The 12,741-nt window shown below is 33.1% G+C and overlaps 2 protein-coding genes across 9 annotated transcripts; one reads left to right on the top strand and one right to left on the bottom strand.

Annotated features, from left to right (window-relative positions):
• Positions 1 to 1,829: 1,829 nt before the first annotated feature.
• LOC139857198 (uncharacterized protein At2g33490-like) lies at positions 1,830 to 9,872 on the top strand. 8 transcript variants are annotated; one of them, XM_071845937.1, is made up of 14 exons: positions 1,830 to 2,094; positions 2,378 to 2,450; positions 3,229 to 3,303; positions 3,524 to 3,585; positions 3,666 to 3,734; positions 3,831 to 3,859; positions 3,931 to 4,138; positions 4,933 to 5,166; positions 5,553 to 5,606; positions 5,799 to 6,646; positions 7,654 to 7,759; positions 8,665 to 8,715; positions 8,836 to 8,930; positions 9,640 to 9,872. In XM_071845937.1, the coding sequence occupies exons 1-10, from the start codon at positions 1,978 to 1,980 to the stop codon at positions 6,606 to 6,608; spliced, it is 1,731 nt and encodes a 576-aa protein (XP_071702038.1). In that variant the 5' UTR covers positions 1,830 to 1,977; the 3' UTR covers positions 6,609 to 6,646; positions 7,654 to 7,759; positions 8,665 to 8,715; positions 8,836 to 8,930; positions 9,640 to 9,872. The 8 variants fall into 8 exon arrangements, with proteins under 8 accessions (XP_071702038.1, XP_071702037.1, XP_071702036.1 ...); XM_071845936.1 differs by having other exon boundaries at positions 8,832 to 8,930; XM_071845935.1 differs by having other exon boundaries at positions 7,831 to 8,715; positions 8,832 to 8,930.
• On the bottom strand, positions 8,548 to 11,658 carry LOC139857200 (uncharacterized). The gene is made up of 11 exons (XM_071845939.1): positions 11,460 to 11,658; positions 11,304 to 11,378; positions 11,151 to 11,209; positions 10,764 to 10,896; positions 10,573 to 10,669; positions 10,409 to 10,475; positions 10,001 to 10,099; positions 9,824 to 9,913; positions 9,570 to 9,724; positions 8,815 to 8,916; positions 8,548 to 8,732 (listed from the first exon to the last, which is right to left on the bottom strand). Exons 1-11 carry the CDS (start codon positions 11,656 to 11,658, stop codon positions 8,573 to 8,575), a joined length of 1,236 nt encoding a protein of 411 aa, XP_071702040.1. The 3' UTR covers positions 8,548 to 8,572.
• Between the last annotated feature and the right edge of the window lie 1,083 nt (positions 11,659 to 12,741).

The raw sequence follows: 12,741 nt of genomic DNA, 5'->3' as shown, positions 1-12,741 counted from the left end.
TTATAATTATAATATAAATATAAATATTAAGAGAAATATGAAAAAACTTCGTCGAACAAACTGCGTATTTATATTACTTTTCGATTTACTGTAGCTCATGCGATCGCATGAGTTTTCAGTGTTTTTGCCATGCGATCGCATGGCCGCCTTTTCTGTTTTTGTTTGCTAGTTCGTCGACATCAAATAGTATTTTACTGTAGCAAATAGTGTTTTAATGTAGCAAATAGTGTTTTACTGTAGCAAATAGTGTTTACTGCAGCAAATAGTGTTTTACTGTAGCAAATCACTGTAGCAAAGTCGTTTTCACTGTAGCACTGTATCAAAATACGGTTTCACTGTAGCAAATAGTGTTTTACTGTAGCAAAGTCATTTTTACTGTAGCAATTAATGTTCTACTGTAGGAAAGTCGTTTTTACTTGTACATCTTATAATATATATATATATATATATATATATATATATATATATATACATACATATATGTATATTTACATAATATTAAATCATAAAGAGAATTGGTTTAAATTAGTCGAAATTTTTCGGGTCATCACATATATATATATATATATATATATATATATATATATATATATATATATATATATATATATACATATACATACATACTGTTGTGCTTGTAGCTAATCTTGTGGATTTGACATGATGGTACATAGAGTATAGCTTCTTTAGTTATACATATGCATGGTATGTGATTATTACTTGTGTTGGTGATACGTATTCATTTTATGCATATGTATGGATATAGTATGTTTACATTCACTAAGCTTTATAACTTACCCTCTCGTTGTTTACATTTTTATAGATTCGCAAGGGGGAGGCGGCAATGGTAAGTACGGGGACTAGTGGACTACCGCGTGTTGCTTTAGAAGACTTTGCTTTTTGGATTTGACTTAGGATTGGGTAATGCAATCCCAATCACCATGCTCGGTGTTTTGTTTGGAATTTTAAGCTCTTGGGTTCGAAAATGTATTTTGGTCATGTTAGACGGGTCTTGGTAAACCTCGGGTTGGTATGCCCATTTTGACACTTAAACTTATGTATTGGATATATCAAAGTTGTCTAAACTTGTTGGGTATTGGAAGTGTTTGAAAACATAAATGTGGTATCGTTGTTAATAATACTATCGATGTTATAAACAAAAAAAGTTCGGGTCGGATTAATGACGGGTTGGGTCATTACATAACTCTAGCGATCCACCTCCCGCATCGGTGAATGTTAAAATAACCGAGAATCGAGATAAGAAAGAAATTGACTCACGATGAGGAGTTGGAGGTGTTCAGAGATTTTATTAAAGACGCTTGAGCGTTTTTGTTTTAGCGTTAGTGTTTCAGATGTTGGATGCTTCTAGTTTAGTCGCTAGATGAATATGAATCTTAATCTACTAGTTACCGGTTAGACTGTGTTTGGGTCTTTTGTATACATTAGTGTAGCGAACTTTGTCTAGGTTTGTTTAGTTTATGGTTGAGTTTTTTGATTTTGTAAGTTTTAAAGAGGTTTTATTTTTGATGAAGATTTTTTTTTTCGTGTTATAAAAGTTTTTCAGTTTTTTTCAAATAAGAAATAAGAAAATAAAATAAAGATGAACCCTAAAAACTCCTATTATTATTAGTCAAAGTCAAAATAAAATGTATCTGGATCACAGATTTAAGAATTGCCATTTGTTGAAGAAGCTGACATTGGTAGTCAAACTTCAACCCACAAATATTTAATTTTAATTACTTAATTATTATTGAAATAAAATAAAAATAATAATTAATCACGACTTCAATAATTCCTTTCTTTACCAACTTCCCCCACGGCAACAAACAAATCTTCATTCAACTTTTGCTTCCTCTTCTTTACTTAAAAATCGACATCTGTTTTTTAAACTCAATTTGCTTACAATTTAATCGTCTGTTCATCTAACTGCGTGTATATATATATTGTATCTATTTAGTGTTTGATATAATTAGAAAAATGAAGTCGTCATTAGGAAAATTAGGGCGCAGATTAACGATGCAGAAGAGTGATGTTAAGGACATGAGAGATCATCAGCCTTCTGCATATATTGATGAACTTGCTCAAGCTTCTAAGGTAGGGTTTCTGATTTTTAATGCTGTAATCAGTTTTTAATTATAATTTCATTTTATTAGTGTAAGTTAGGGTTTGATTTGATCAAATCTGTACTATAATTGTGCAATGTGCTTTATCACTGTATTATTGTTGGAGTGTTATAAAAGCTAATCTACACAAATAAGCATCCCAATTAGGTTATGAGTTGTATTAGTTCCTTATAATTGATTTGCTGCTCTACATTTCTTATATTAAATTATATTTATATTTATTTATAGTTGTTTATATTTGTTATATTTTGTAGCATATGCAAGATATGAGAAATTGCTATGATGGCTTATTATCTGCAGCTGCGGCAACGACTAATAGTATATATGGTAAGCCTTTATTTGTATTCTATTGAAATGCCATTATTTTATGTCGTCCGTATAATTTGTGTTAAGATGTAAGCTGCCTTCTATAATGTAATGTAGTTGGGAACCAATAACAATAATGGCTTAATTGACTTTCAAGTGAATTTCAGTTGCGGTTAAGATATATATATTTACCTCTATTTATGGGCCATGATGAATTGTGGGTGTAGACTGTTCTTATTGTTGACGTCACATTATAGTCTTATTATTGATGTCGCACAGTAGTCTTATTATTGATGTCGCACAGTAGTTTTATTATTGACGTCACAAGATAGTTAACCCTCAACAAAGAATGGACGTGTATGCTACTGTAAGAATTGTTAACATGAAAGTGAAAAGTGTAGATATGGGAGGTAATAAGTTTAAAATGGATCTAATATTTTTTTAGTCTCAGTGTTAATGATTGTACAAGTTCCTTATGGGATTTACAATTGAAATGGCATGGCATGTTAACCTTTCAGAGAAAGCCTTCCGTTTTATTCAGATGAAATTTTCCTAATAACCTTTCAGAAACATAATATTTTCATTTTTTAAATTGTTTATTTTGTTATCGTCTCATTGATAAATATATGCATGATAATCTATGTTTGCAATGGCCATCCATCTTGCAGCATCCTACATTGTATAATTTCTGTTGTACTGTCAACTCAATACGTATAAGTGTATAACTGCATTTATCATGATCTATCATGCATTTAGTTTCAAAGAAAATTATTATCATCAATTTATTCTTGTTTCTCAGAATTTTCGGAGTCGCTAAGTGAAATGGGTAACTGTTTGCTGGGGAAAACCGCTGCTGATGCTGATACTGAGAGTGGTAATAAGAATTTTTTATACTGAGTATTGTTTATTTGCTTATTGCTTTATATATTACATTCTAGTATCTCACCATTACCACTTGAAGTCTTGAATGTTTTGTTTCTTTCTCATTGAAGCTCTGGTGATTTTTTTTTTAAACAATGATACTCGATAATTACATTTTTGGCTTTTGAATTTTGTGAGTGTAAACTGTATGGAGGCATTTTCATTCCATGCAGGAAAAGTGTTATCAACTTTGGGGAATATGCAATTGGAACTTCAAAAAATTGCTGATACTTATGTAAATATCTTTTTCTTTGGTGTAACTTCATAAGTTCTTGTAATAAGTAGCAATCATTTAGTACTTTCTTTGTTATTCAGCGTTCTTATGTGATTGTGACGATTACCAACCCATCCGAGTCTCTCCTCAGTGAGCTACGAAAAGTGGAGGTCTGTCTTTTTGTTCACGCATATTTTTGTAGCTTTTACATATATACTATCATATAAGTCTGCACACTAATATTGTTTAATCTGCTACTGTTGCAGGAGATGAAACTTCAATGTGATGAAAAAAGGTAGACTATATTCATTGTATTGGATTCATATCATTGAAGTAAAGGTTTATTGACTGAGTATTACTATCCAGAGAGGTGTATGAGGACATGTTGGTTCAGCACAAAGAGAAGAAAAAATTGAGAAATGGAAAAGTTGAAAGCTCGATTACTCAAAAACTACAAGAAGCTCAAGATGAATATGACGAAGTGACGAGATTATGCGTATTTCGGGTGAAATCGCTTAAGGAGGGACAATGCCGTAGTCTTATAACTCAAGGTGCTCGTCATCATGCTGCACAGGTCACATCTTTCACCTATTGGCCATTTTAGCCATTTCATATATCATTAGTTTTGACCCTCGTGCTTAGAGATACACAACTGGACCTTAGGCCCTAAGTTAGTTTCAAACGTAGGTCTAAACTGGGAGTCGCTATTATTTAGCTCGGTGGAATTGGAATGAGAACGTGAATAATTGTGTGAACCACCTTGCTTTATGGGTTTAGATAATGATTTATGTCCTATATATAAATCCTAAATTCTTAAACAAACACTTGTATTAATAGTGAAATTTATTTCCTTTTCCCCAACTCCATATTATAGACATTCAGTGAACTTATTGCCCATGTGTGAAACAAACTTGTTTGTTCAAATATCAAACGTAATTGTTACCCTAGCCAAAAAATCCTTTTCAAACAGATGAAAAGATGCGAACTCCCCACTCTTGCCTCAATCATTCAGTCTAGGTCTATCATGTTCATATAATCGTATTATCATTATCTTGGCAAATGAAATTAAATTATAATATATTGTAATTTCTTTATTTGACCTACTACCTAATAAGACTGTTAAACAATGGCCCAAATCATAAGCCTAAGAGAATACAGATAATCCAAATGAATAAAAAAATTGGGCCCTGCTCAGAGGTTTTTGGACCATTCACCTCTGGGCCACAGATTAGGCCGGTTTGTAGAAGGCAGGAGCAAAAAAGTAGAAAAAAAATGTGACCTGGTTTAGACTAACCTGTGCAAGAATTTTTTGCATCTCTAGAGATTGCCAAATTTTGATCTTTTTTCCGTTTTAATCATCGGAAGCAGTTAAATTTCTTCCGTGAGGGGATTAAAGCGCTTGAAGCAGTTGAACCTTTAATAAAAAATGCTGCAGTAAAGCATCACATCGATTATCAACTCAGTGAACTACCTACTTGGGAGTCTCATGAAGGTGAACCTTTGAGTGGCTATGAAAGTACTGATAATGGAGAATTGAGTTTTGATTATAAACTAAAGAAACAAGGGCTTGATGATGATGTCACCTCAACAAATCCAATGGAGGTAAATATTGTGCTTACATCAGCCACACCTTCACGAATCAGATGTGACTTTTACATGTGTGATGATGTTTAATCTACTTGTACACTCTTTCGTATACGTTCTTGATATTTTTTTATATTTGTTTAACAAGTTGCTATGCTATTTATGTGGAATGTAGCCAACGGTTGCTATTATCAGTAACATTATGATTATTATCAGTATTACTACTATTACTACTACTATTATTGTTAATGTTATTATTATTAATATTATATATTATTATTATTATTAGTATCTAATTGTTATTATAATTATTATTTAATTGTTATCATAATTATAATTATTATATTTATCAATTATTATTATTATTATCATTATTGTCATTATTGACCTGTATTTTCTTTCAGCTGGACCAAGCAGATGCTCCATATCTTCGAGCTTCATATTTCGAAGATTCAATGGTAAGACAATTATGTACTTCCACTGTAGCTCGTAAGTAATTAAATATTACCAATTCGCAAGGTTGAAAAAGGACCCATACACTGCCAATTATTCATATTGAAAATATTTAATTAATAAGTGATTCAACACATCCCTAATGTTTCAAAATTATATACATTATATATTATATTGTTCCACCTTTGTTTTTGCAGATAAATTTGAATAAACCTAAAGGGGAGCAACTTAATAGCAGGCAAACTAGAGTGAGCAGCTATTCTGCCCCACTTTTTCCCGAAAATAGGGATACATCCGAAAGGCTAAAAGAAACGCAACCCGCACAAAAGTTTCACTCTTACGTATTACCTCCTCCCATTACCCGAAATCAAATTTCAAAACCGCCATCCATTTCTCATTCCAATTCATCTCAAAATTTACAATACCGGGTCCCAGTTGACCACGAGAAACATTTAAGACGTATTAGTGATACTAACACATCAACTTCTGCTTTTACCTCAAAGGTACAATCGACAATAAAAGATACTCAATTACCCGCTCCTACCGGGAAATTCTCGTTGTCACATCGGGATAATTATAACAAAACCGATAGTAAAGCAGCCAAACAAAAATCTTATTCTGGTCCGTTAACACCAACCAAACAATTTTCTTTTAAAATTACGTCTAATAATAGTGGACCCATTACCTCAACTGAACTTCCTCAACCGCCTTCTTGGGTCCTGGTTTCTCAACCAAACTTGACATCAAACGTGTCTCGTAGTGCTTCACCACCTCCTATATCTTCACCTGAGCTTCATGAGCTTCCCAGGCCTCCTAATGGTTTAGCCTTTTCGAAACCGGTTGCTATTTCTAGTGGTTCGATGGGACATTCAGCACCATTATTACTCAAAAATCAAGAAATTTCTCCACCGAATAAACGGCCTATGCTTACATCAATATGTGTATCTCCTCTTCCGCTTCCGCCTTCAGTTCCCAAAAATTTTTCTATACCCTCGAGTAACAGTTAGACCTGAAGAAGAGGCTTCTCATGTAGGTCTCAGTAAAGGTACTTCTCAGAAACCTATTTGCTTTTTTTATATCAAGTACATGTGTATTTTTGGTCCCGTTTACATATGGGTTGATATCTGTTCTGTTTTTATGCTAGAAGAGTCAAATCAAAAGAATTAGAGAAAAAGGGGAACATATAATATGAGTTGACCTGGTCAAATGGGTTCAAGTATATTACTGATTTGGAGTTTCAATCTTTTAGTCAACAATCTAGAGTAGTAGTTTATTAGCAGTGTTGCAAAACTCGGAATTACTTGGCGAGTACTCTGTTTTTGTAGCTCGGGTAGTACTCGGCCAAACTTGATCTAACTCAGTCAAACTTAGTCAACATTCGAGTACTATTCGAGTTTCCGATTACTCCCTCCAAAGTGAAGTCCCGACCAAGTACCCCCCCGAGTAGCGATTTTTGCAAACTTCGTGTCTTAGTAGATTCTTAGTAAGCAGAATTGTCGTGTTTTTTTACCAAAATAAAAATTGGTCAAGTAAGTGTTTGTGCGTCAACAAAACTTGATCTGGCCTGTTTTAACCCATGACCCGAGCCACTCATCTAGCAATTTCTAATATCAAATTTATCTATATATCAAATATCAGTTAGAAGAAATGGGAAGACTAACGTGATTAGGCGGTATTCATTGTTTATTTTGTCTAGATTATTAATTTTGCAATTTCTTTATTAAAATAAATAAAATTAGTGAATAGTTGAATATCAATTTTCGCTAGCTATAGTAGTAAAATGTGGTAGCTACCGCATTGGTAGTGTGTACACTTTATCACCTGGGTTGTCCAGGTTCGAATCCCACAACCATCCTTGTTTCTTTCATTAAGATTCAGTATATTGTTTTGTACTCTTAGAAATCTCTTGGCTCGATGTCTTTAAATCCCGCCTAAAGTTGGATGAGTTTAACATAAAACATGTTACTACATGTTATTCACATTGTCGCATATTTTTCTAGAAACTGCGAAACTTGGCTTTCAGTTCTCATTTTAAATTCCTTGTGGTTGCAGGTTAAAGCTGATTTCAGATGCTAGGCTGAGCATATTCTTTTAGGTTACTGCTTCATTTGTTCTTGCTCTAAAGTAGAGACCTGTAAATACTAATGACGTCTTCCATGTAAGATTTTTATTTATTTTGGTCACCAGTAGTAGTTTCGGTTTCTGTATTTCACATCTAACGTCTAACAGAACATGACGTTTGACACATCTTCTGGTATTTCATCCAACTTTTGTTCAAGTAGGTAACTTAAAATTGTTTCTTTTCAATTTGTGTTTTGTAGTATTTTCAACAAAGACTGGTAATATTAGAGCAAACATATTATTCGATTGTCTGAAAGTTTTGCACACGAAATTGTTTTAACTTTTTCTAAGGATTAAGTATTTGACGAATGATTAGAGACACTGTACTTTGTTCATTAGTGGCAAGTTCGGTTTATTTGCTAAATTTCAAACTGAAGTAAATTCGATCAATCCGATTCCTTTTCAAGAGGGTTTCGAGATACTTCTTACTATAAAATAGATTTTTTGATTCTAAAAAGAGGTTTCGTTTTACCAGAACTTCGATTCTTTCTAACAAAAACGAAAACGAAGATATTCATTTTTCGTAAAAAAAAAAAAATTTTGTTTGTGATTATTTTAGTTTTATCAACATATCATGATTAAATAACATCTCCAACACACCCTACTTCAACAAGATTGTTGACCAAATTGAGTTCAAAAAACTTAAAACCAAAGCACAAGTTACAACACTTAAACCTGGCTATAACTGGACCAGAAGCATTGAGATTAGTCCCATTACATTAAAACCTTACAAAATCATACACTATTAATGTGGTTTACAATATCATGTTACTTTCTATACACAAAACTGTGCATTCTTTGTAAAATAAACAAAACAAACACTAGCTTTTCAAGCTGCACATATTTTCAGTTAATCATCTTCATCATCATCTGTTAAGTGAGTTTTAAGTGTTTGATTTGGTATTATCCATTTTTTACTCTCCCATGCTGCATCTTTATCAGGCAATTTATACTCGTCCGATTTTAAAGATAACTCAAACTCAGGCAGATCAGGTAATACGTCCAAACTCCTGCATGAGTTCCCTACTCAGTTAGCACAGAATATATAATTTACCATCATGATACTAAACGAAATGAAATTTGATTGCTTACTTTTCTTCCTCTAAAAGGTAGGAGTACATCTGCAACTTTTTAGCTGCGGTTTCAGGAATTTTCTTGTTTAAATGCTTCATGGCGCCCCATGCAGCCGGAGCCCTTCATATATTTAGGTAAATAGATTATTATGCTAATAATCAAACTGCAAAACTTAAATCACTTAAAAAGGAAGCAAGGACATATTTACTTATTAGTGGGCCGATTCAATTGTGTTATATGGTCGAAAGGGTAAAAAGTTAGCTATGGAGAAAACGGGTCTAATGGATTTAAGTTGCTCAATATTTACCTTTTTAATGATATATACCTCCAAAAACATTTTAATAATGATTAGAACTTGTTACCATCACAAAATAACCCAGTGGTTGGGGCCTGAGTTCTTTGCAAGAGGTCTCGGGTTCGAATCCTGTCTAGGACGAATATTAGGGATGGGTTAGAAATAACCAGGTAGTAATCCTGATGGGCTGCGTACATCATAGTATGGGGTCGGATTACTCGTCCTCTAGGGTAGCCCGAACAAGAAAAACCTTCTACCTTTTTTTGGGATCAAACCTGTCCTTTTGGGTTCTGCATAATGACCCGTTCAGGGTTTTGGGTCGTGTTTAAATTTATGGGTCGTGCATAATGACTCAAGCCCGACCATAATATCCAGCTATGGAAAAAGTAAACCTTTTGACTTTACCGCTTGACCCGTGCACTTTGCCACCTCTAATATTCACTTCATCTTACAAAATACTCTGATGAGTCTTAATTACCTTGTAATAGGATGTGTTAGGCAAAAGTTTAAGCATGCCTTCTTGCTCTCTGTTAAAATCTCTTCTGCAGCAAGAAAACAACACACTGCGCTGATGTGGCATGATGGTTCGGTACCCTTGTCCGTTATTAAACCATGGTAGTAATATGCTGCAGCCTGATTACACATTTCAGTCACCAAAAATCTTGATTTAAATACAATTATTGATAAAAATGGTGTTATAAGTTCAACTATGTTAGCAATAATAATGCAAACCTTTGCTTCAAGATACTTCCATTTAATAAATGATAGATGTTTTTTTCCATATCCATTAAGATTTTCACATGTTGACAAACAATAATGACCCTGATTAAAAACAAAAAAATAAGTAATTGGGTGAGAAAATGTAGATATCGAATTGTCGATTGTGGCAGAAAAAGATACACTATTTACCTGGCCGAAATAACTTAATTGCTCGCATGCTAATCTTCTCTTTACAGATAAAGTAGCATTTTTACATTCAACTGCAGAAGCAAGCTGCATTTCTGTTCCCTGAAAGTCATACAAATATAACCATGTTAAATAGAGGTGGCAATTTGGACCCACATACTTGAAAAGGTTGATTACACGTAAATTGGCTCAATTAAAAAAGATCTATCTAAGAACTAAACTAGTTAAACAAACAAAAATTTTCTTAATTTGTGTATATCAATATCATGCATACGAACTCTATTACATTATCGTTGGAGTTTTATGATTGTAACTAACAGATCAGTTCAAAATTTTAAAAACAGACAAACAAGTGTTTGTGGGTCAATCCAACTCGGCGACCTATTTTGTGGTGTACTAAAAAGAACATACCTGCGCGAGTGCTTGAATATAAGCAGCCTCAATCACATTCTCCTGCAAATCTACCGGAAGCTTCATCCTGATCATAAAGTTCGAGATGAATTACACAAACAGAATCCATTAAAACTAATACATAATTAATAAGGATCAATTCGTCACGAAATTTGTCAACATACTTAATATGAGGTGGAATTTGGATGAGTATTTCGCGAAGACAGAGCTGCAGGTAACCAGCTGCCTTCACCAATAAGTCGACAGCAGCTCGTATGTTATCTATGATTATAAAAATAACAATAAAATAACAGATCAAACAGCAGTCGTGCAGACTAACTCTACGTTAGTTGTTTAACGTAAATGGATCACACACCTGTAGATTCAACAGATTCACTAGAAATTGTTTGATCAGGAATCAACTTAGAATTTGCCTCCATTAATGTCACCATAGCCATCATATGAACAACAGATAGTATTTCAAACCAAGAATCCGCAACACAAACCTCCTACTCGTTAGAAAGAAAAAATCATTTTACTATTCATAAATGAATTTTGCTAACGACAACCCTTAAAGCAGTCAAGGGTTGTCGTTAACACGCTTAATACACTTGTACAATCAGGTAACCGTCACTAATAAAGTTAATAACCAACTGTTGCGTACAAGTATTTTAAGCATGTTATTGACAACCACTGTCATTAACAAAATCCTTTATAAAATCAAATTCCATGATCATAAAGTAATGGAAAATGAATTTCTCACTTGTCGTCCATCGTCTATACTTTTCCATTTGAATTCAATCAGTTCTCTACATCCAAGTTCTAACAAACAAATCAGCAACAAAATCAACACAATTATCCCATAAACCGATAAACATATAGTTTTTCTTCTTTTTTTTCTTGAAAAGAATCGAACCTGGATCAGTAAGACCAACTAATAACGACAAGTATTCCTCCAATGAAAGTAACAATTCAGGAACCGCTGAAACATCTGAAAAAATATATTAATAACATGTTACAAACTTGCAGATCTCTAAAAAAAAACACACAGTTTAAGAAACAAAAAGCGTACCAGTTTCTTCGGCTAAAAGAGCAATTTGATTTCTTAAAGATGTGAGACGATCAACGAGATCCTTAGGAACAATGCCTTTAAGTGGTTTCTGAATATTCGACTGCGCGGGAATACGAATAGAAGGTACGAGTACGGTAACAAGAGGGATCTTTAATTGCTTCTTACCACCAACTCTGTATACAGAAACTGCACACCCCATTTTTTTACTTGTGAAAATGAAAATTGGTAGTATGAAACAACATATATAATAATAATAATTATTATTATTATTTGTGTACACAAAACATATATACTAGTGTGTGTTTGGGGAGATGTTTGTAATAAAGGGAGATATGGGCAAAGAAAGAAGGAAAAGATAAGTAGTAGAAGTAGTTATGAAGCTTCTTGTGTATCAAATATCAATCAGTGTATGCAGGGAGCAACATGGGTTAAGTCGTTTGTTTGTTTATTTTATTTTATTTTTTATTTTTTAGAATTTATGATTAAATAGTAATTCGTGCAATAGGAAATTGTTTCCCATAACATATTGCAATAACAAGCTGGATATAGCCTGAGTAATTATTGTAGTGCATTGGTGAATCAGGTGTATAGTTGGAATATAGAAATGAGAAAATAAGGATTAGCTTAGATCTGTTTGTGATCTCATTCATGGCGATAGCACGTGCATGTACATGGGTTGATGTGTTAAATTTAACGCAAATTATGGACCAGGCTAGCCATGTTTGGAATGTAATATTATTGGAGATTTTATGTTTAGAACTTCACTAGTAACATATTTTGAATGATACAAAATATAGTTGAAAATGATAACAAGATAACTGAGATAAATTGCGTACATCCGAGCAAGCATACTTGCCCTCTTAATTAAGTACGGTAGCTTGAACAAAAGAAATCTTATTTCTTTATACGTGAATACATAAATAAATTGGTTTGACATACTTTAGTCTTCGGCTTCGTGCAAGGATCAGATCATGGCGGTCATGGCTACTCCCCTTTCAGTGCTATGGTGTTTTTGGAACAGAATTGTTTTTAATGAGTATTTTTTTAAATGTATTCTTTTTGATGTAATTAGAATATACCGTTTAATTGGCTCAAAAATAGGGGTCATGTGGTTTCAAATAGGAACTCATGGCTTCTAAAGCCTATTTCTTCCTTAACGTTTTGCTAGGGAACGTTTTTTAATATAATTTTGGCGTTAAAAAAATACATAGATAAATTGTTATTTTATTGTTTTATTTATGTAACATCTTACTTCGATACCATGAATTATTATAGTAATAAA

The sequence above is a fragment of the Rutidosis leptorrhynchoides genome, chromosome 7, assembly GCF_046630445.1.
Source record: "Rutidosis leptorrhynchoides isolate AG116_Rl617_1_P2 chromosome 7, CSIRO_AGI_Rlap_v1, whole genome shotgun sequence".
Taxonomy (NCBI): Eukaryota; Viridiplantae; Streptophyta; class Magnoliopsida; order Asterales; family Asteraceae; genus Rutidosis; species Rutidosis leptorrhynchoides.
Note: the sequence above shows the minus strand (reverse complement) of the source record. Positions and strands in the feature narration are given on the sequence as shown.